The 23,927-nt window shown below is 36.4% G+C and overlaps 3 protein-coding genes and 1 long non-coding RNA gene across 7 annotated transcripts; 2 read left to right on the forward strand and 2 right to left on the reverse strand.

The window, feature by feature from the left end:
• The first annotated feature begins 3,331 nt into the window (after window positions 1–3,331).
• Window positions 3,332–4,864, forward strand: LOC122275073. The gene is made up of 3 exons (XR_006228483.1): window positions 3,332–3,746; window positions 3,837–4,041; window positions 4,832–4,864. It is a non-coding gene; the product is annotated as an uncharacterized LOC122275073 (long non-coding RNA).
• A 710-nt stretch (window positions 4,865–5,574) lies between these two features.
• On the reverse strand, window positions 5,575–8,215 carry LOC122277017 (probable serine/threonine-protein kinase PIX13). The gene is made up of 6 exons (XM_043086901.1): window positions 8,168–8,215; window positions 7,917–7,970; window positions 7,790–7,814; window positions 7,174–7,319; window positions 6,343–6,466; window positions 5,575–6,141 (listed from the first exon to the last, which is right to left on the reverse strand). Exons 1-6 carry the CDS (start codon window positions 8,213–8,215, stop codon window positions 5,738–5,740), a joined length of 801 nt encoding a protein of 266 aa, XP_042942835.1. The 3' UTR covers window positions 5,575–5,737.
• An 821-nt stretch (window positions 8,216–9,036) lies between these two features.
• Window positions 9,037–10,069, forward strand: LOC122275072 (transcription factor TCP11-like). Its single transcript, XM_043084014.1, has one exon. It carries the CDS (start codon window positions 9,251–9,253, stop codon window positions 9,830–9,832), a length of 582 nt encoding a protein of 193 aa, XP_042939948.1. The 5' UTR covers window positions 9,037–9,250; the 3' UTR covers window positions 9,833–10,069.
• Window positions 10,070–10,860: 791 nt separating this feature from the next.
• Window positions 10,861–22,901, reverse strand: LOC122276086 (OVARIAN TUMOR DOMAIN-containing deubiquitinating enzyme 12-like). 4 transcript variants are annotated; one of them, XM_043085544.1, is made up of 11 exons: window positions 22,594–22,900; window positions 18,837–19,176; window positions 18,588–18,748; window positions 17,292–17,365; window positions 13,269–13,323; window positions 13,080–13,154; window positions 12,910–12,983; window positions 12,766–12,814; window positions 12,358–12,442; window positions 11,759–11,815; window positions 10,861–11,413 (listed from the first exon to the last, which is right to left on the reverse strand). In XM_043085544.1, the coding sequence occupies exons 2-11, from the start codon at window positions 19,153–19,155 to the stop codon at window positions 11,352–11,354; spliced, it is 1,011 nt and encodes a 336-aa protein (XP_042941478.1). In that variant the 5' UTR covers window positions 19,156–19,176; window positions 22,594–22,900; the 3' UTR covers window positions 10,861–11,351. The 4 variants fall into 4 exon arrangements, with proteins under 4 accessions (XP_042941478.1, XP_042941476.1, XP_042941475.1 ...); XM_043085542.1 differs by having other exon boundaries at window positions 18,837–19,188; window positions 22,594–22,899; XM_043085541.1 differs by having other exon boundaries at window positions 18,837–19,173; window positions 22,594–22,898.
• Between the last annotated feature and the right edge of the window lie 1,026 nt (window positions 22,902–23,927).

The following is a 23,927-nucleotide window of genomic DNA, read 5'->3' on the forward strand; positions in this document are numbered from 1 at the left end:
GTAATTGTCTCTCATTAACAGTTTTGTCATAACTGTTTAACCTATCTATGGTTTTGTTCATTGAAACCGTAGACTTTGATATAGAGGTAGATCCAAGAAAAGGTACATGAGGAAAAAGGACCAATTCCAACCGAGCAAGACACGGAACCATGTCTCCGTTAATAGAGATTTTGTTGTTCTATTGGATTTGTATTACTTAGTCTGGCAACAAACTATGTCTCCATTAATAGAGATTTTGTTGTTCTATTGGATTTGTATTACTTAGTTTGGCGACAAACTATGTTTGATTTGCCGTATTTGAATTTTTGTAACAAACAATTGGGTCTGTGTATTATTTAGGGAATGAAGTGACACATGGATATTTGGGTGTAATAAAATGATTCTATTTACAATTTAAACTCTAGTACAAATAGCACTAAACCTTTTACTTATTCCACTGCTGTTTAAATGACCATTCACTTATACGTGCACTTCCTTATAAACATTGCATGTCTAATCTTGACCTAAATCTTCTATGTTACCAACTGGCTAGCACCCTTGGCACCACGAATTCTCGCTAGGCCCTTTACTTAGGAATAACTTCAAAAATATTATAAAATTAAAAAAAAAAAATTGAATATAAATTTTTATTATTGTTTTGAAATTTGTAAAACTTGTATTGATTTTTATGTTTCGTTTTGAAGTTTGTAAAAGTTCTATTAGTTTTTATGTTTGGATAATTATTAGAAGAAAAAAGTGATGATTTAAAATTAAAAAGTGTTTTGTCTTTTAAGTTATATTTGAGAATGAAATTATGAGAAATTTTGATAATTTTGTTTCTCATCTCTATATCCAAATGAGCCCTTAAAACACCAACAACTGAAGAATTTTGCTAAACATAAACCAATTTGTTAATACATCACTTATATTATGATCCATTATAACTTTAAAAAATTTAAACGCCAATATTTTTAGCACAACTGTTGTGGAAAGCTTCCATATTAGCAATGTATTGAGTGTACATTATATATAGGAATAAATTTTGAATTAACGGGAAGTGTAACACCCCAATCCAGCAGGGGTTGGAGAGTTACTTCCTATCACTTAAACTTATATTTCATCAATATAATTACATACTCCAAATTTCCAATATCATATAGAAATTCTGATTCAAACTAATTTCCTCAATATAATTAATTTTCTAAAATGCTAAGTCATCAAAACAAAATAATTTTTTTTAATAAACTTCGCCAATACCCATGTAGAAACTCTCTATGTTTAATGCACCATTCTTAAAACATCTCACCTAATGCTTCATAATCTGACCCTCAGCTGAAACATCCAAATATCTGAAAAATATTATAGAGATAAGAGATAAGTTATCAATAACTCAGTAAGCAAAGCACATATACACTCAATAAACAAAACACATATACTAGTGTGTAAACATAAGCATTTTCAGAAAATTTAGTATGCAGAAAACAAAACATTTCATCTTCATATGCACTTCTCAAAATGTATTATCAGAAAATCAAAGCAACTTTTCAATCTTTTCATAATCAAAACCAACTATTCATATTCAAAACCCTTTCTTCATATTCAAGAACCAACTATGGAGGGTACCTATCAGAGCAATAGGCGGGACCCTACTACCATCCCTATAGCTCCTGGGCGCCAGAAATCATCAGGCAGGAATCACAAGCGAGAATCATAGGCAGGATTCTATTACCGTCCCTGTTTATCACCATCCATACTTTGCTCTAAGATCAACTGTTCATATCATATCAAAGACTTTTTAATCATATTCAAAACTGTACATCTTTCTTCATCTTATCATATCATATCATGTCAAACCATGTACTAAACATATTCATATCATTTCCATATGATCAAAACAGATCTAAAACATTTTCATATAACATTTACAAAATTCTCAAAAATTATATTCACTTTTTGACACAATTCATAAACATGTTAAATATTGCTCACGTCTATACCATTCATGTCAGAAAACATTTTTCTCTTTCATTTAGATTTCATGAGTAATGTAGAAATACATAACTGAGATTATTTTTCACATTTTTTTTTCAAAACATATCATGCACATTTTTGAAACCAACATCAGTTCACTTTTTTTTTTTAATGCAAAGTCTAGCATAGGAATCCTGTTTATCTAAAATTTTTAGCTTTTCAAAAAAATTCTCACAATAGTGCCGAATGAATCTTACTCGTCACCTATAAGATAATCAGGTAACTTCTGTAAATCTCAAATCAAACAAGTACTTCGTAATTCAACCCAAGATATTAAAAATCTCTATTTTTCCTAATGTTTAAAATCCTCGAAATCCTAAAATATCGAAACTCTATAAATAATACTTTGATTTTCATATGATTTCTCCAAATAACTTTCATGATTCATTCCTAAAATCATAAGAACTCCATAATATTGATATTAAGGTCATAAATCTAGAGTTCATGTGTCCCACTATAATCGCCTGAAAATTAGTCAATTTTTCTAAAATAGCCTAATGTTTCATAAATCCACACTCCTCGTTAATCCCATAACTATCTTCTGTAGTAATATTTATCCTTGAAACAAATCTTTAGAGTAAACTTAAAACCAAGACCAACATATAACCCACCTACTTACAAGTGTAATTTTGGAAATTAACCATAAATGTGTATGGGTTCTTTGGGAAAACTAGGGTCTAAAAGACAAGACTCAAGAGAACCACCCGAATCGGGTAATCGAGAAGAGGCTATACTCATCGAGAAGTAAAGAGGCGTGTAGCAGAGCAAGATGGCGGCAGTGCACTATGGGAGGGAGAGAGAGAGTGCTGAGAGAGAGAGCATACAGAGAGAGATAAGATAGAGAGAACACGGCATGAGGGAGAGAAACAGGGGAAGAGGTTAGGTGCTTACCGAGATGCGATAGTCGCGGCTATGGGTGGAGCATTGGCTATGTTCTTCTAGTGAGAAAGCACTGAGAGTGGTGGCCCATGGAGTTGGGTGGAAGTGAGCAGCTCACGGTGCAATTTGTGAAAGTTGGACGTGGGTTGCTCTGTTTTGGGCAACAAAAATAGAGGTGCATGTACGCTTGTTTCTACAAGCAAAATGGTTTCCGCAAGGAGCTGGGCAGTGGGCAATCACATGATGGCTGAGCAAAGGAGTGATACGGTGGGCTAGGGCAGAGTTTTTCATGGAGCTTGACTGGATGTTTTGTGCTTGCTGTTGGAAAAGATGGTACTATGCGAATGGGTGCACATGAGTTGGCCTTCTGATGGTGAGAACATGCAAGTGGATTTGGACGACGGAAGCAAGTGCTTGGGTAGTTTCTACTTGCATGGGATAAGGATGTGTGTGTATAAATGAAAAAGTCTATCCAGCCTCCGGTTTTCTTTTCCGCACGCCACACTCCTGACGTGGCCAACCGGTTCGGGGCACACGTCACGGTTTATTGAAATTGAGAAATTGAAACCCGAGCTTCATTCTCCCGCTTCAGTCTCCCTCCCTCTTCATACCTCTCCCTCTTCATACCTCTCACTCGAAGACTCTCGACTGGGTACCTTCATTCTCATTCTTCTCTCCCATGCCTCTCATTATTTCAACTCCTCCTCCCTCTCACTCGGAGCTTCTTTCTCACCCCGACACCAAAACGCCATTCTGCCTTGAACCCTAGAAATCAGCCCCTTCAATCTCGACACTCTTCTCCCTCAAACCTCTAACTTGAAGTCTAACCGAGCCACTGGACCGATTCGTCCTCAAAGGTAGGTTTTTTTTTTTTTTTTTTTTTTTCAATTCTGTGTATCTTGGAGTTTCTGCATTTTTTTTGCTCTCTCACCCCTTCTCTCCTTCAGCCCCGAGCCGCTGCAAGATTTGTCCTCAAAGGTACGCTTGTTTTAAGTCCCGAACCCTAGAAAAACTCAGCCCCTTTAGTCTCGACGCAGCACTCTCCCTCTTGTCCCTCTTGAACCTCTAACTCGAACCGGATCTCTCACTCCTTCTCTTCTCTCTCACCCCTTCTCTGCTTCAGCCCCGAGCCATTGGACCGATTCGTCAAAGGTATTTTTTTTTTTTTTCAGTTCGTTTTAAATGTCTACGTTTCAATTTCATGTCTCTATCTCTCAGAGTTTCTGTTTTTTTTTTTTGGAGCCACACTTTATCACTTCTCAATCGCACGTGTTTACTTGACATTAAATTCTGGAAAGTCCACAAAGTTACTGGTAAGTGCAAAGAATTTAGTTTAAAGAGAAATTAGTATACAAAGAGAGAAATTAGGTTAACTGGTAACTGCAAGCCCTTCTCAATCCCTAGTACTTTTTATACTCCAAAGAAAAAACCCTTTAGAAATTAGGTTACATCCCTTCTAAATTACATTTTGTTTTCGTAAAAGCATTGACGACTTATATCCTAATGGGAAAATCCTGGAAATGCCCAACTTGAAAGAATTCAGCCTTAAGGATTTAAAGACCCCGACCATGAATTTCAAGACAGATTCTTTGTTGGGAGAGGGAGGCTTTGGGAAAGTTTTCAAGGGTTGGATGGATGAGAAGGCACTCACACCCTGTAAGGTTGGCACCGGCATGGTGGTTGCTATCAAGAAATTGAGCTCAGAAAGTATGCAAGGTTTCCAAGAGTGGTTTGACCAGTTGGTTATATGGTTACATATTTTATACTTAATATGCTATATGAAATGACCTACTGAATATGGTTTACTACCCAAAATTAGTGGTAGAGTTTGGGCCTCTGGTTAGTTTGACCAGTTCCCTATATTTTTAGGACTTTCTAATATAAATATTTCTGCTACCACTAATACCTTTTTTTTTTATTCTGTTTCGATCTGATTGTGCAGTCAAAATTAAATTTTTTAGGAAGACTATCTCATCGCAACCTGGTCAAGCTACTGCGATACTGTTGGGAGGAAAAAGAGCTACTACTTGTGTATGAGTACACGCGGAGGGGAAGTTTGGGATTTATAAATAGATCTTTTATTCTTAGGATTTAGAATCTTGCATTGCATCCACTGTGCTTTCTATATTTGTGAAATTTTATTATGTGTAGGAATTTGGACGTGTTTATGTTTGCATTTACTATCTTCTTAATTATTTTTCAGAGGCAATGGGTGCGTTTTGATCCTGATCAACCATCTGGAATGTGTCTAAGTTTTGGATGTGGATGTTGGAGGTTATGGTAGAGCATACAAAGTGGGCATTAGCCTTTTGTGAACTGGTCATTACCCAGATTGTTATATATTAGAAGTTGAGAGGAATGTATAAGCACTTGATGAATTTTGATTGTTTGTAAAGAAATTTGTATAACCACTTGATGAATTTTGAAGTTACCATAGATACAATCCAGTTGAGAAGTTTGCAAATAAATTTGTATATGAAGTGGAGAAGATATATTTCAGTTGTAAATAAATTTGCATGCTAAGGAAGAAGTGAATCTAACGATGTTACACAGCTGTAAAAATTTCAGTTGCTGAGCTTGCAATTTTCTTGAACGTCAGTATCAATTCTATTAGAAGTCCTTGTCAGAAGTTTATATTGTCTGAAGGAATTTGTAACATTGAAAGTAATTATGGTTTGAAACTACTTCCACACAACTTGTTCGAGTCTGATATTCATTGTGACATTGTGTATGGGGATACAAGTCAACAACTCTAAGAAAATACATGCATAGCCGACACCTAGTTTTTACGGTTCTTTCATGTTAATCTTTCCAAGCATGTTGCTAATACACTCCCTAGTCTCAATAATTATATATACATCTCATGAAAGGGAGAATGACGATGACTGTGGTGTTGGCCTTGAGCTGCAGCATTAGAGTTGATTTTGTACTTCTTTGGCTTTCCCTTGATTGCTTCAATACATTCCAAAGCTGCCGCCACTTCTTTCATGGAAGGGCGGCCTTTTGGATCCGATGCTACGCATTTTAGAGTGGGTTCTGCTGCCTGTAACACTGCCTTTGATGAATATTGGCCCTCCATCCCTGTGTCCATAATGGTTTTCAACTTTCTTTCATTAGAAAGAGATGGCTTAAGCCATTTAACCAGATTTTGCTGCCCGCCAGGCCTTTTCGTATCAAGTGCCCGTAAACCTGTTAGAATTTCAAGCAGCACCACACTGAAGCCATACACATCACTCTTCACGTACAAATAACCTGTTGAATAATAGGCAATGGCAGGCGTATTAGCATGTTTCCTTGACCAAAAAATAAAAGATTGCACTTGATGTTCAAATTATGGCTTAATTGTCGAGTTAAATGGACATTGGAAATTCATTTGTGTATTGAATTTACAAGACTTGGTTATATAATTCTCCGTTTCCATAAATTTTCAAGATTTGTTAGAGATATCATTACCTGTTGCTATATATTCTGGAGCAGCATAACCATATGTGCCCATAATCCTAGTTGTCACATGGGAGTCACCACCAGAAGGCCCCAGTTTTGCCAAGCCAAAATCTGAGATTTTTGCATTGTAGTTCTGTAAGAGTAAAAATGTATATAAAAACACATATAGATAAATATGTATTATAACTGTCCTATATCCGATGATTTTAAAAAATCCATTTAATATAGGCGATGTGTAAATTTCTTTATCAAACCACTGACTTGGTGGAAGCAACATACACCACTAGCCACCATTATAATACATAGGAACACACCAATATTTTGCAACAGGCATGATTGGATCATATTGTGCGCATGGGTGATATTCAAGTGATAACCTTCAACGAGTTTTTAGGTTTAGTAATCGTAGTGCTCTATTTTATTCTTCAAAAGTCTCATGGATTAAAACGCATTGACAATTATATTACAACAACAAACTATTGCAAAAAGGTATCAGGTTTAGTAAACCTATTGCTCCATTTGATCTTCAAAAGTTTCATGGAGTAAACAGCAATTTCAATTATACTCCAACCACAAACTACCACTAAAATGACATGTTCATGTATCTTCTTCAGCAACTCTGCATAATCATCAATCAAAAAGGAGGATGCTACATTTTGTAGCCAAATCAATCAAAAGGAAACAAAAATGAATTTTGGAATAACAAGATGCTATCATTCATTTCAGAATAGCAGCTACCTTCCTATCTGGTTTAGAATTCTGATATTATTTGCAACAATTAGAGTATTGGATACTAACACTACAGTTCGAAAAGAAGACATGAATCATAGAAATACAAACCCCATCAAGCAGTATATTTGAGGCCTTAAAATCTCCGTATATGACTTTCTTTTCTGAAGTGTGTAGGAAAGCCAGGCCGCGAGCTGCTCCAATAGCTATTTTGAGTCGTATGTCCCAAGAAAGCGGTTCAATGTTAGGATTCTCGGCTGAACCAAAAAACACATTAACACACTAATCCAGCAAAAGCAGTTTTTGTTTTTAAAATTTTCTCCTCAAACTCTTACTTCTAAAAAGATGATTCTCCTAAAATCCTAATATCTACAAGTTTCTTAAGACATAAGCACAATTGACAAAATAGAGGAGCAAAACAGAGAGTTATTGAAGCCAAACATTGCAATACACAAACCCAAATTAGAGAAACAAAGAGCAAGAGAAATGTACCACACCCAAAATAACCATCCAGAAGAAGCACCAACAGATGGACACAATTCAAAAATCCAAACACTAAATCCTATTGCAAACGAGACTAAAAATTTGCATGTGCGGGTGTGGAACTCACCACTAAGCAATTAGTTTCCTCGTCGAAAGCATAGCAATAATATTGACTCACTGAACGGCAGCTGCAGAGAGATAAGAATAAAGAAAAAATCTTGAGTTTTAAAACCCTAATATTTACAAATTTCTCTAGACCCAAACACAACCTAGAAAATAGAGGAACAAACGAAAGAGAAATCCAAGGCAAACTTTGCAATACACGGATCCAAAACAGAGAAGCAAAAGAGAAAGAGAACTATACCACATACCCAAATAACCGATTGGAAAATGCATGAGCTGACGAACACAACTGGGAGATCAAACTGAACGATGCAAAATCAAAATAAAAAAAACAACAAAGAATCAACACACGATTCGAATCCAAAACAACCCCAACGAGTACTCTAAAATTAACTCCGCAACAGTAACTGAAGAAGAGACGACGACCACAACAGAAAAGCATGCTACAATTTCTTACCCTTGTAAGACAACAGACGGTGGGTTTCGGCAGCTACAATACCAGCGGAGGGCTGAAGTCGTGCGGAAATGGTGAAGCTAGAGAAGCCATACGGAAATGGTGAACCCAGAGGAAAACTTTTCTTACACGGTGTCGGAGTGATAGAGCCACACGGTTATGGAGTGATGGACCACACGGTGCGGGGGGAGTGGGAGAGAGAATGCAGGGGAACGAAGAAGTGAAGAAGAACGCGGGAGGGGAATTGAAAATTTTGAAATCAACCTTCTTGTACCAAAATGCACGTCTTCACTTTAAAAAATAAAATAAAATAAAATAAATCCACGTAGCGGAGTGCGGAGGCTGGGTGTACAGTAGGTAGTTGTATAGAATAACTCGTGTATAAATATATGTGAAGAAAAAACCCTAAGGGAAAACTGAGGGAAAGAAATGTGCATGGGATGGAAACAGGTGCAATGCATGCATGGCGTGGAGACTAAAGCCTATAGGATTCTCATGGCTTGCGTTTTGGACGGAGGCTTTTTCCTTAAATTTTGGGCTTTTGCTATAACTTCTAAAATAATCTACTTGTCCCACTAATATTTTACCTAATCTAAGATATATAAAGATTTTAACCTATTTAGAAAACCTAATAAAATTATTTGATATCCGCCAAATATAAAAAATTAAGCTCGTAATACTCGTAAATTTTAAGTGGGCTTTTTGTCCGAGGACTTGGTTCTAAGCCCAAGTGTTACAGGAAGAGCCTTGTTATTTTTTCATACAAGTTCCCAAGTGTATCCATCAAATGGATTTAGCCAAGCATTTGAATTATAATAAAACATGTTTTGCAAGAACATATGCCAAACATCTGAATGCTAATAATAATAATACTAGTAGTAGGGTGGGATCCACAGCGTTAGATCTACGATAATATATACATCGGCAGATAGTCGCTACGCACTCCCAAGTCCCAGTCCCTCGCATCGCGGCTCCACTTTGTGGGGTCAATAGAATCCCACTACCAAACAAACTATCCCCCCACTTCTCCGTTTCTGCAAACCCTAACCTCCCTCGCTCCTTCCCTTGCCCCTCTCTCTAGCCGGAAATCCCCTCGTATTTCCCAAACCCTCTAAAACCCTAACCCAAATGGGCTCAGACATGATCGTCCCGTTCTCGGACCAACACCCTAACTCACTCGCCACCACCCCCACCACTTCCAAAACCCAAGTAGCTACCCCTCGCACCAGAGACCGTCACACCAAGGTCAACGGGCGCGGCCGCCGCATCCGCATGCCAGCCCTCTGTGCTGCCCGGATATTCCAGCTCACTCGCGAGTTGGGTCACCGCTCCGACGGCGAGACCATCGAGTGGCTGCTCCGCCAGGCAGAACCCTCCATCATCGCCGCCACCGGATCCGGCACCGTCCCGGCAACCGTTTCCACCTCCTCCGCCACTATTCCCTCCACGGCTCACCCCGTCCCATGCCGGATACAGCCGCTCTCGGTAGTGAGCGACGGACAGGGGATGTTCACGATGGCGCCACCGCCGCCTCAACCGAGTTGTCGATTGGATTTATGTCAACCGTTGGGGATGGAGTACTCGGCCGCCACGGCTTCTGCGGTGGGCAATGGGTACCGACACATGCCATTCACAGCGTTGTTGTTACAGTCGACGGCGACGGAGGAAACCGAGGAGAGTCAGCAAGAGGAGTTACTCAGGGAGCAATAAACAGTGTAACATATATGGGTTTGTCTTTGATAGATATATCTATATGTATGGGGTGGGGACATACAGAACTGGACATATGTATCAGTGCATTTTGGACTTTAGGAGTTTTATGCTTAATGGTTGAAGTCTAATTGCTACATCCTCTTTTGGGCATGTCAAAATTCTCAAAACGAGGGACTTTTGAGAGGGTGAAGATGTAAATTACTAGAGATGAAATGGAAAAACATGTTTCAGCCATTTATTTTGGCATTTGGAAGCATTTTTGTGGTGCAGTGGACCATCCTACAGTGACAAAGGGGATTCAGGATTGGACCCACTCTGTTGGTGAATTGCCATTAATGAAAAAGAAAAGAATATCCACTTTTTTCCCTAAAGATATTAAAGATTTTTCTTTTTTTAATATAATAAAATTGGTACATACTTCTGAAATAAATACGAGTAATTAATATATCCTTATCATCATTGTTCAGGATGTTCAAGTTTTGCAGATGTTAAGCCAATGTCCAGACCAGATCACCTCACTGCAGTTCATAATTCAAATGCAGAGAGTAATTATACGGCAATCATCTTTTTGGATTCTCTTCCATCCAAACTTGAGAGTTTTGTATTTCCAGAATTAAGCAACTCATGGAGTCTTCTTCATCTCACTGTATCTGGGCATATAAATTTCCCCACTTATTCGACTCCATTCAAATTATTTACACTAATTTTCTCACTTATTTCAGGCAGGCATGATACCCTCTTTATTATAGCAAGATATTCATTTTCTTTTCCTATTCATGTTAGAAAAATAATACTTGCAATTATGAGTATACAAATGTTACACAAATATTTTTAAAAAAATAAATAAATATAAAATCCACATAAAAAGAAAATTAATTTTTTAATAATAGACTCACTCTTTTTTAAAACAACTGCGTGACGCTTCACACTTTCCAATTATATATATTATTACAGATGAATTATCTTAAAGCTATCCATGCTGGCATGGCACATTTGCGATTTTATATGTCAACTTTCAATGAAAATTGCTTAAAATATAATAAGTATGATTGAGAATAATCTGGATATTGCAAATCCTTACACCTGCACTTCAGGATTTGATCCATCTTTGAAATATTTCTATACAGTCTCTCAACAATCCAAACAATTTGTCAAGAAATTGAAGCTAATTTGAACTCCATTCCATTCTTTGTTGCAGGAATTATTCTTTGCTACGGCGGAAAGCATAGGAAATTAAAGTAAATGACACAAAGGTATCGATTCCCTCCTGCATTGCTCCTTGCCAACACTTCAGGGATGCCGTGAAAAATAGCAAGCGACGAGGCACGATTGTGGAAACATTCAGAAGAAGAAAATGTAATATGTTCATAGCAACACTAAGGGCAACAGACGATTATTGAGAGAGTAGGACAGTTTGGAGCAAGTCTTGCACCAAGTACTACGTGTGTATACGTTAACTAGCAACAGTAAGGACAACAAATTGGGTGATTTGTGCCCCATGACAGCCACACATCTCCTAATTTCTGGTGCCGAACTTCCACCACCTTCTCCTCTTCCTGGACTCATTTGATGGCACATCTGAATTACAAATCATGATAAAGAAGGCATGCATTATCTTCCGGGGCATAATGAAAAAACCTGAGAAGACTAAAGCCTGAAAACATTCAAACCTAAATTTCTCAAACAAATTCAATCTTAGGTAGCCAAATAAAAGAAAAAAGAAGGGTATGCTTCCAATTGTCCATTTTTCATGTTTTCACCCAAAAGCAAGAATTCAACACCCACGCCAAATATGGAGTAAAAGCAGCCTAGCTTGATGCAACACTCGGTTGGGTATATCCAATCTCAATTTGTCATTGGGCTAGCAATCTTAAAACTTCTGAACCTTTTTACCCAGAACAGACAAGCATAAAAGGAAATTACCTCCTTGAAGATAGATCGAGTTGTAATGCACCTCAGCCCAAAAGCTCAAGAAAATTACTACACAACACAAGCATTGAATAAAAATTTTAAAGGTAACAAATTATAAAATTTAAACAACCAAACTTGACATGATTAATTGAGAATAAAAATCAGAAAGATTGGTAAGACAACAACAAAAGATAAATTCTTATATCTTACTGATTATATAAATGACACACCGATTTGGCAAAGTTTCCACCATTAACTTTCCATAGTTCCTCTATCCATGGTACAGCCAATAAATTCATTATATGGTGCCAGTTTTAAGACCCAAAAAGCAACTTTTAAAAGTGGTACGAGTGTAGATCAGGCACAAATAGAAATTTAGGCCAAGGTTCAGCAGTATTACTTGAGACAGCATGATGCGAGGAAAAAATAAGAGGGAAATGCAAAACAAATTTTTTTTTTTTTTTAAATATTAAAGAAAGTTAGAAACTCAGAATTAAAGACAATTTGCTGCAAGTAGAATAAGCAGAGAAGTTTAGCCAACCTACCACAAGCCAGAAAGACCAAAAATTAATCTACTCTCGCAATAAAACTGAATAAGCTCAGAATTTTACCTCGTTCTGGCTTCCTGGAAGTAGGAAGAATTTCTATGGAACAAGTATCCTTAAAAGAGGTAATAAGAAAAATCTTCACTCCATACTGCAACAAAACATTTACAAGTATTAGTCATGGATGAACTGCACTTATATCCTGACCATTAACTTGGCAATTGTGATTCCTAGAAGATCACAGTCGAGAAGTAAAATCACTGGGTTGAAACGGAGGTTAGAGAAAGAGTGGCCCATCAGTTCAGAAAGAGATTAGATACAGAGAAAACTCAATATACCTAGGATGTAGGACACACAAATATAAAGCTTTAATACAACACAGAATAATGACAGGACCTCCCTTCCATAAACTGACAAAGAAAAACAAATCTGGCAGAGTTCAAAAAGAGGGAAAATGAAAACCAGAAACCATACCGAATCTGCAGCTGCTTGCAATGTGACATGATCGCCCCACTCCCCGCTTCTAGTAACATTAAATTGAAGTTTACATTGGGAGATCCTTAGTCTATAAACAAAACTTATAAGAGAGAAAGAAAAGGCAATGAGTTTGATCAGTACTTGGACATCTTCTCACAGTAGTCATCATATTCCATGGGAACATATCCCTCATAAATCTCTGGGTGAGACCTAAGCTGATAAGAACAAACATAAAAGTAAATAAAGATACCATCAGCTTCGAGAAATTCAAGTTGGCACCATAAAAAAGTAGCTACTTCATATTAACCTACCTGACTCACTACTTGTTGCCTTACATCTTTGTGGTTGTCAGGTGTGCAATATAATTGATCTGATAAAGCATGAAACTGGAGAAAGAAATCATTGAAGTATGTAAAAGAATTAAGGCATAGCATATAAATAACAACCTAAATAGATCCTGATGATAATTGCAAGGATGCTGAAAGATAAGGATAACTAACCTGACAATTACCATCCCCTTGCACCTTGCACTCTTCAAAGTTATATATCTGCAATCTGAGTATACAGCACGAAGTAGCATCAACAATAAAACCGCGAGGCAAAAAAAAAAATGAAGCCTATATCTCAAACCTACATTGCAATAGACAGCACAACCCCTTGGAAAGAGGGGAGGGAGGGAAAAAGGGAAAAAAAGGGGGGGGGGGGGGGGGGGGGGGGGGGGGGGGGGGTGGGGTTGGGGCTCGGTGCTCCCGAAGCTTCATATAACTCAAGCCACATTTGGACCCATACTCCAAAACGAGTGGTCAAAGATTACAATCATAGCTCAGTGAAATTATCTCTCTCCCAGGCAATGTGGCATTTCATTCGCCATCTTCTATGATTGATCTGGGGTACTACACTCTCTCACCCATAAATCCTGATGTTCTCGTCAACTATTCTGTTATAGGTGACATAGCTCAAGTCTTACATTTATGGCTGGTGAGTGGCTTTGATACCATTTGAAACAATATAAGCAAAGGCCAAACCACATCAAAGCCTATACTTTTAAAGGACTAGTCAAGGGTTACAATTGAAGCACCTTTGACTCGTTATAAAGGGTAAAAACTTCTCCCTCCCAAGCAGGTGCTGGTCTGCCCTGTTTGTCCATTAACCCTAGGATTCTTATTGCAAAATATAACAGTTTTAGGAGACACAAGAGAACCCTGGTTGCTGCAACTCGTAGAGCTGCCAGCAGTTAAATCCAAAATGACTCTTTTATATAAATTCACTCCCTTGCCACCTATAAATTAAATACACGTCTCTGTAAGATTTATAGATCTGGTAAAACCTAAATTCTGGAGCCTAAGCACTACCCCAAGCCATCCCAAGCCAAGAAAAGAGGATCAGCACCTGTGTGAGTTCTAGATCAACTAAAATCAAACCCTAGTAGCCTTCAAACACCACAGACACCATCTGCCAACTCCCTACCCTCAACATAAGTCAGAAATCCAAGAAAATGTAATTATAAATTACTGTCAGAGTTGCCACACCATTGAGGTATGGATATCCAGCAATTTTTCTGTCAAGAGTTCAGCAGAAACAGATCTGAGCGCCTTTCAAAAATTCTGTCCAGGCTTGGAGACCCTAATTCAAAGTCTTAAATTTCAATCTTTCACCTCTCTTGCTGCCGCCATCTATTGAAAATATAATTCTAGGTTTTTTTCATCAATTTTCAACCGGAACAATCTCTAAATGGCTCCTGTCATTGATTCAGCTTGATATTATACTTTTTCCATTGTTTAAATGCTATTCTAGCCCTTCTGAGACCCAAAAGTGTTTCTAGAGGCTGTAAATCCTAGCTGCAACCTCTAAACCTCTTCAAGATTCTTTCAATAATTGAAATCCCTATCTTTTTGAAAAATCTCAATGGTTCTTAATTGTTTCTGGGATGGAACACTAAAATTTAAGGCCAGCAAGTACAGGAAACTGGTTCGCGTATAAGAAATTGAAGTAGGCCAGGCCTCTCGAGGCAGTAAGCTCCCTTACATTCCTGTGTTGTGCCTATGATAGAGAGAATAAAACATGGCCATATTCTAAGTATAAAGTTGAACTTTCCATCGTACAAGGCAAAGTGGTTAATAGTTATTGCATGTGCTGGAAACAGGGCATTAAAATGGTTAATCATTGTTGCATGTACAGGAAAAGTGGGAAAACGGTGGACAACCTCCCTTTACATTGTGAGGTTGCTAGCATCCTATGTAACATGATCTTTTCCTCCTCTAAAAATAAAAAATAAAAAACGTACCAGGATCTTTGATCTCTTTGGAGTTGCAGTTAAATTCTTTCAATCTAAACACTGTGTCATTGAATAACAACCCAACATAGAGTTGCTCTTTCTATTGCTAATTTTCAGGGTTTTCTAGCACTTTTTCCTTTTGATTGTTAAATTCATTCATGTATACTTCCTTTGTACTGGGGTAACATCCTCTTTCATGTGTTTGATATGTTTTTTTAAAAAGAATGATCTCATCATACTTGTATGGTTGATGAGTAGAGCCTAAATTGTGAAAAGAGTTCAAATATGCATGTTGCAGAGTCTGCAGCATATCAAGAGCCTTAAAATCTGCTGCTAGGCATTCCCAGTGAATTGCCATGGGCCTTTAAGGTCATGGTTCGTAACATCACAATGGAAAGCCCAAACCATGTGGCCCATACTCCAAAAGGACTAGTCAATGATACAATTAGAGCCCCATTGGAACATCATAAAGAGCAAGAACTTCTCCTTCGCAAGCAACATGGGATCCAATACACCACCTACATTTATCCTTATCATATGGGGTATCACAGTCTCTCTCTCTCTCTCCCCCCCCTTCTAAAATTCCCAACATCCTCGTTGGGATAGTCCATCGTAGGTGGCACGGCTCATGGCTCAAGACCCACATTTCTAGTTGAACCTAGCTCTGATACCATTGTAACATTCCAAAAGAAGGCCCAAACCACGACCTGTACTCCAAAAGGACTAGTCAATGATACAATTAAAGCCCTATTGGAACATGATAAAGAATAAGAACTTCTCCTTCCCAAGCAATATGGGATCCCATAAACCACTTACACTTATCCTTATCATATGGGGTATCACATGGTTTAAGTCCCCGATGAGTAATCTTTCCAATGACTGAAGTTGCATATATTTTTAATAGACCTAGGAGACTGAGTAAGTATTTGTTTTTTAATAAATAAGATAAATTTCAATAATGGTCAAATGACACTATCCAAGTACAACTGACGTATACATCAAATGCACCTAACTACATAAAAGTAAATAGATCAAGAAAGTTATGGAGGCTAGGGGAAACCATCTAATTGTAAAGTTTATCTTGCCACAAGTTTACCATGGATCTATTGTGCACCTCATATCTGGTATGTTGTGAAACTCACTTCAACCCATTCTAATATTTTTCCTTAGGCAATCCCATTCGTCCTACTCACCTCATTAGAACACCACTCACCCCAAGCACTACCATACTTAATTTAAATTGGTAAGCACTACCATACTCTATATCAATCATTGCTCCCCATAGGTTATCCCTTTCATTGGCATACCGCCAAAACCACTTCCCCAAGAGGGCTCGGTTAAATGTGATCACTTTGCTTATACCCAAACCACCCGCAGAAATTGGGGGGAGCATACCTTGGGCCAAATTACTGTATGAAATTTCAGTTCCTCTTCTATTCTGCCCTGTAGGGTATGTGATGAACAAGTTTACAAATATTTTAATGTCATTCTTGTGCCATAGGGTATGTACTAAACATGCTTATGTTATGAAAGTTATCGGAATGCTCATGAAAGTTATGAAAGAAAAGGTGAGATGATGAATGATTATATGGTTTTATAAACGTTTTCTTTTGTTCATATGAGTAAACACGAAATGGTACCAAAGCTACAAGTTGGATGCGCAAGCCACACTGAAGGGAGCACACCAAACAATGTTGAGAAGGTGTGGTCCACCTGGATGTTTTCATCCCATGAGCAGCTCCCCTTGTAGTGCTTAATGTGTATGCACTATTTATTTGACTCAATTTTGTTCTTACGTTTTATAATGTCCCAACTGATGATGAGAACAAGTCTGCTGGTAAGAGTCAATAGAGGAAACATTGACCTAGTGAAGAGGTGAATGTCCCAACTGATGATGAGAACAACTCTGCTGGTAAGAGTCAATAGAGGAAACATTGACCTAGTGAAGAGGTGAATGAGTGTTCATCTTAAACGCTCATAGGATTTCTTTTAGAATTTTTCATAACATTGTAATTTTCCTTAGTTTGGATGCTTCGGATTTGTTATGTTTACCATTTGACAATTAATAAAGTGCTTGGTAGTTGGTAGTATCTGAAGTTTATAAAATTCTTATTACCTAGTATAAGGAAATTTAGTGGGGTAGCATTCCTAATCTCTTTGGAAAGGGAATGTTGCAAAGAGAGGAGTTCATATGCAAAGAAATATAATAAATTTAACAACCAGAAAAGAAAAATATTAAGAACAATACCTGTCCAGAAGCCTTTGATGATCTGAAGTTACTTCATCAATTGAAGGAATTTCTCCATTAATTCTAGGAACATGCTGTAATATACAAAAACTAAATTAAGTGTGGCAAATACCACAGCCATAAATGAATTAATAAGTTAAAAGCTTTTAGCGATCCAAGTACATAAAAACTGAGCCAAGTGGAAAAAAATTCACAAGAGAACTCAAAATCTCTCTGTTATTTTATTTTTTTTTTCTTTTTTTCTTTTGGGATAAGTAAGAGAACTCATAATCTCTTGATGCATCTAAATCTCTAGGCTTAGCAGGTAAGTAATGGAATGGAGATGTAGTGTGTATCTTAGAATCTAAGCTTGCTTAACAAAAAGACAATGAAAAATGAAACCCAAAATGGGTAGCTACGTCTAAAGTGATCTGAAATCTGATACATGGAAACCATTTATGGCGTCCAGTCTTCAGACCTTTATTCGAGATCTACTGTATCCACAAAAATATATACACATAGAAAACCTACATCCATGCAACAATCCAATGAAGGCTAAGCACCTTCAGCCACATTTGAACTCATGCTCCAAGAGGACTAGTCAATATTACTATTGGATCCCCTTGGAATCATTATAATGGGCTTGAAATTTTCTGTCCCAGTCAATGTGGGATCCCCCATTCATCACCTTCTCATACATAATCACACAATCTAGGGTATTACAATCTCCCTCCATCCCAGGCGCCATAAGTTTCCAACATCCTTGTTTGGCCAATTCCTTCATAGGTATCATGAATGACTCAAGTCCCACACTTCTAGTTGTGATTGGCTCTAATAATATTTGTAATGGCCTAAGAAAGGCCTAGCCACAATTAGGCCCATACTCCAAAAGGACTAATCAAGGTTACCATTGGAGTCCCTTGGAACCATTATAAGGGCTTAATCTTCTCCCTCCCAAGCAATTTGGGATTCCATTCATCACCTTCCCATACACAATCTAACATCAATTTATTAATTTGTGTATTGATAAAATCAACAAAGATATTGCTAACCAGTTAAAAATAAGTACTATGGAAATTTCTTGAAAAAAAAAAAAAAAAAAAAAAAAACCTATCACGACAAGCTTGTATATATAATAATCAGAGATACTCGTCAAATTGAACTAATATCAAACATGCAGGGATAAGTCAAAGGAAAGGTTAAATAACTTCAGTACATTTCTTTAGTGACACATAAAAAAAAAAAAAAAAAAACTTTTCTTTAGTGACTATATGGGAAGAATCTTAGTCGCTGAAACGTTATCTAAGTTAAACTTACAGGAATGGAGATCATTTGATCCAGTCTCCTGCCTACTTCACCATCGAGTTCAAATTCATTGGTTATCTCCAAAGAATAAGGATTCCCCTCTCTATCGCCAGGGCTTGAACAGGAAGTGGAAGGCTCTGCACCATCAGATTCTTCCTGGCCAAAGTTATGGGCTGCACATTGTAATAAAGACTATTAAGATAACTGATATAAGTAGGCTGATGACTGTGAGAAAATCCATAAAGGAACTTAACTGAATACCTGAACAATTGTAGTTCACTGAAGGACCATGCCAATCATGTTCAAGATTTGATGCTTGAAACTGCTCTCCTCCTGCATGTGAGTATCTGGATGCTTCTGAAACTGCCAGTTGCGAAAATTCTTCTTGAAGTGTACGCGCAATAACTTCGTCATTCTCTAAATGACTACAATTAGTGTCATAATTCTCTTGATAGATTCCATTATAAGCATCATCGGCACTATGATGTATTATTTCACCACAATATCCAGAATTGTTGGGATCACCATCAAGAAGTTGCAGGCCCCACTGCATGACATCCGAATGTTCGTGTATGATCATCTTTCCATCCCAAAGAGACTGCTTTTAGGATCACTGAACCAATTAGTTTAATATGTGCAAATAGCTCTCAATTATGTAAGAGAGATTAATATTCAACTAGATCACCAATAAACATCCAGCACCTTAATGTAGAAATAAAACATAACATGCAATATATCTTGTCAGACTAGGTGTTGCGCTTCATCTTGAAGACTGCAGCCAAAGGGATAAATATATGCCTAAAATAGGGTAAATGATTTCCCACAAAATACTAAGGAGAAAATGTCCAATTTATAATATGCAACATTTTTATGACAATGATCAACATTTATGGCAATGATGAATAATCGGCACTTCAATTAGTTCTTTGAATAAGATTGTTCAGAGTTTAAAGATGTTTCATTTTACTGTGAAAAATACAATAAAGAAAAAAGGAGCTGCTAGTACAGCATGAAATGGCAAGGAGTAGAAGGTTGATTATCCTTACAAACATTAAAAACATAATAGGCAAGCCAATAAAGACATGACCCCAGTTCACATTCCCCAAATCAAACTCTAACCAGACATGATCATATTAAGTACTCCAAAAAAAAGGAGAGTTCATGAAATCTGTGCGCGCGCGCGCGCGCGAGAGAGAGAGAGAGAGAGAGAGAGAGAGAGAGAGAGAGAGAGTAAATCATCGGTAAAATATGATTGACTAGTTCATTTTAAATATATTCTGCAACAGGATACATAACCTGAACCATGTAAAGTAAGAGTGGACGATATATTTAATTCATACTTGTTATAATTTCTTTCACATTCCTTTCCGAAGTGTGCAACAGTCCTCAGCATCAATCAGTGTAGGTAACATCTCATTTAAGTGCCAAAGCCAAAGCACTTGACTTACCAAAAACAAAGCACATTTACAAGAGCTCATTTTTTGGTGCTGTTTGTGTGAACCTCAAGAGCAAAAAAAAAAAAAAAAAAAAAAAAAAAAAAGAAAGATGCTCTTCTTATTGAACAAAATATAAAATATCTATTCAAGATCCTAAAAACGATGTGAAAAATATAAAATATCTATTCAAGATCCCGAAAATGATGTGAATGAATATTTTTAAGTATTTAGTCGATATTGAAGACCATTTGAGTGCCATGGTGCCAAATGTCACATGTAATGTACATGCTTTGAACCCAAAAGGACTATTGGCTCACTAGTTAGATTGATATTTGATTGCTTATGTTGACATAGAAGTCAATACCTACAACTATTGGGCTTGTTTGGACACTAAGTACTGTTTAGCCATTTGAATTTTTCATCTCAAACACAAAATTCTCATCTCATCATTACAACTTTTTCAAATCCCCATACAAAATATAATAAACAATTCAACTTTTTCTTAACTTTTTCAAATCCCAAAATAATAATAATATTAAAATATAATATTTTAATATTTAATCTCAAAACTCAAAATTCTCATCTGAGAATTCTCAGTGGCCAAGCAGAACCTAATCTATCTCAGAATTCTATGAATAGTAGTGGAATAGTTTGAGTTAAGATATTTTATTGGGTTTTGGGAAATGAGAAAGAAAAAGTTAAATAAAAATCTTATAAAGTTAAAAAATTGTTTAATATTATTTTTGTTTTGAAACTTGAAAAAGTTGTTTGATTTTTGTGTTTTGTTTGGAAGTATGGAAAATTTGTATCGTTTTTTGTGTTTGGATAATGATTAGGTAATAATTAGACGAAAAAGTTAAAGATTTGAAAATTGACAAGTGTTTTCTGTTTGAGTGATGTTGGGAAGGCAAATAGGAGAAGTTTTGAGAATTTCTCATCTCATCTCATTATCCAAGCATGCCCTTAGTCAAGACCCTTTTATTATATTCAGCCATGTACTTTAATTTGTGTATAGCTATCAAATCAAATGGGAAAAGTAATATTCACTATTCAGCAAAGCACAAGAGAATTATATAAAATTTAATGTTTTAAATCTTAGGTAATTAATTGATTACTTGATTTTCTTGCTGCATAATACTTTAGTAAATTAAGCTAATAGGCTAAATATAATACCATCTTATATTTTAAAGCTTTTATTTTTATTGTATTTGTGGATTTTTTGTTATTGTATACCATCTTTAAAAATGTGTGCTTTACTTCAATCAAGAGCAAGCTTGGGCTTTGCACCTAGGCTCTAGACAGCGTTTGCACTTAAGTTCGCCAAGCACTTTCACCCATACCGGCATTTACACCTTGGAAACTTATTTAAGTACTATATGAAATAAAAACAAGTGAAATATTAAGTAAACTATGGTTTTACCAATATAATTAAAAAAAAAAAAAAAAACCAATAATCCGTAGGGGTTGGCTCAAGTGGTAAAAGCCTTGGTTTTGGTGGTATGCTCCCTCTAGGTCTAAGATTCGAATCCTCTTAGGTGAAAACAATTTCCATTGGCCATAAGACTGGGGGAACTTCCCTTTGAATTACTTGAGGTGCACTTGCGGGAAACTCATTCTCAAACACCCAATGCCAATTAAAAAAAAAAAAAGTAATATGAGGTTAGAGGATATTTTATATTTATTGAGAGATATATATCACATTGAACTATTTACTTTGGGAATAACATATAGACCCTCCTATAAGTAGCCCAAGTGGTAAGGGCGTGTGCATGTGCCCCATGTCATAGGTTCAATTCCCCTTGGGATCAAACTACAATTTAAGTGGGAGGTCATGGCAGTGGGTTGCTACGCTAGTCTCCCCCAAGGGCATTAACAAAACCTGAAAATTGTGCATTGGTTCTTTCAATCAAAGGCTGCATAACTTGTACTTCTTTATTATAATTGCCAGAAAATATAATATGCATCCACGTATTACATTTCATGGCTATTACACCTTTCCTACCATATAAGAAACCATTATAGACATATCCTTTATTAAATCTCTATACACCATGTCTTTCTTCGTCACCTTGACCCCAACTCTCTTTGCTTTAATAAAGTGAACAATAAAATAGTGAACCAGCAACCCCCGCCCCCCAACTCTCTCTCCTAAAACAATTCCTTAAGTCAGCCTTTTAAAAAAACCAAAGTTTGGTGGAGATATACACACGCATGAACCACGCCACTATAGCTCAATTATTACTATAGAAATTATCCAATGACAAAAAAAATATACAACGACAAAACAAACGCCAGTGCGAAAGAATAGCAACAACAACAACACAAATAGAAAATAGATAACCCCAAATGAACAACCAAAGCTTCAAAACAACAAATCATCTCCGATCAAATACAAAGATTGAGTAAGCCCGAACTCAAGGTAAAACAAATTCCCACATCCACCCATCACAAGTTTCAACCATACAAATCCTCAACCCAGAAAAATGTTAAACAAGAACCAAACAAATTCCAGTACCAAACCGTTCACGGTAAAATAATTCGATATCGAAGCATACCAAAACTGTGAAGAAACAGAGTAATACCTCACTCAATCAATTCAACTTCGGTTCGGGCACAGCTACAGTCTAAAGAAGCCTAAGCTTTGATCAGAAAATAAGTTTCAAAATGAGGGTTACAGCACACGGCACTGCTCTATTATGGAAAGGTATGAATGCAATCGATGGCGACGCAGCACCGAGACGAGAAAATGAGGATGAAATTTTGGAAATACCGCACTCTCACGCCTCTTTATATACAGTTTCAGCGGCATGACACGTCGAGTAACTTTTCGGTAGGGGGAATGTGCGAGATGCCTTTGCAGGGTTCAGATTTTCTCGGAATGAACGAACAACGTGGACTTCCTTCTCTCTCTTTTTAGCTCGACTTCATGATTTAAGAGTAATAAATCCAGTGTACTGTTCGTTAATTGATGCATAATATATCACATCAATATAATAAAATAAAAATATTTAAATTATATTTTTAGAAATATAAAAAAAATTATATTTGCTTTCTATTTTATAAAAATATTTAATTTACTTTTATAAATATTTTAAAAAATATACATTAATTAAAAATTATTTTAATAAATAATTTAATTGTCATTGATAACTGATGATATTGATAATGTGATTTGGATGTGACAACCAAAAGAGAGACCAGAAGGCAGAACTAAATAATAAAAATAATATTTTATATTGCATTATTATTGTATTTATATTTTATTTTATATATTAATGTGACATTATTTATTAACTATTTAATTTGTCATTTTAAATAATAATAAAAATAATGTTATGTACAATCATATAATATGTAAATATTATGTAATCGTTTTAAAATAGAATAGTCTATAATTAAAAAAATAATTTTTTTTTAGATAGGTCATGCATTTATTAATTTTTTTAAAAAAATTATACGACGCTTGCACATTTATAACTGTAATTATTATTTTTTTAATAATAATAATAACTAATCTAATTAATTAGACAACATCCACATCGGCTGACTGTACATACTGAAAATATAATGAAATTAATGAAATCAGAGTGGTCTAAAATAGAATATTTGTAGAATTTATGTTAAATGACAAGATAGCACGAGAAATTGCAGTACAGGTAATGGTAATTGAATTTGACATATTCCTATTTTCTATGCCTTGTCAAGTCAGCAAAATTGACTCCCACTCACATGGCCTTATCGGACCCTAAGATTTCAACTTTGATTGCTCTCTTTTCTAATTCTGGGCTCAATTTCACCTAAAATCAGTACCAAGTAATCTATGGCGTGGGGGATGAGGATTTATCTTGTCGTTAGAAGACCATGAAAATCTCATCTGAAAAATCTTGTCTACAAAGAAGATTGCAATATAATAATT

The sequence above is a fragment of the Carya illinoinensis genome, chromosome 9, assembly GCF_018687715.1.
Source record: "Carya illinoinensis cultivar Pawnee chromosome 9, C.illinoinensisPawnee_v1, whole genome shotgun sequence".
Lineage (NCBI taxonomy): Eukaryota > Viridiplantae > Streptophyta > Magnoliopsida > Fagales > Juglandaceae > Carya > Carya illinoinensis.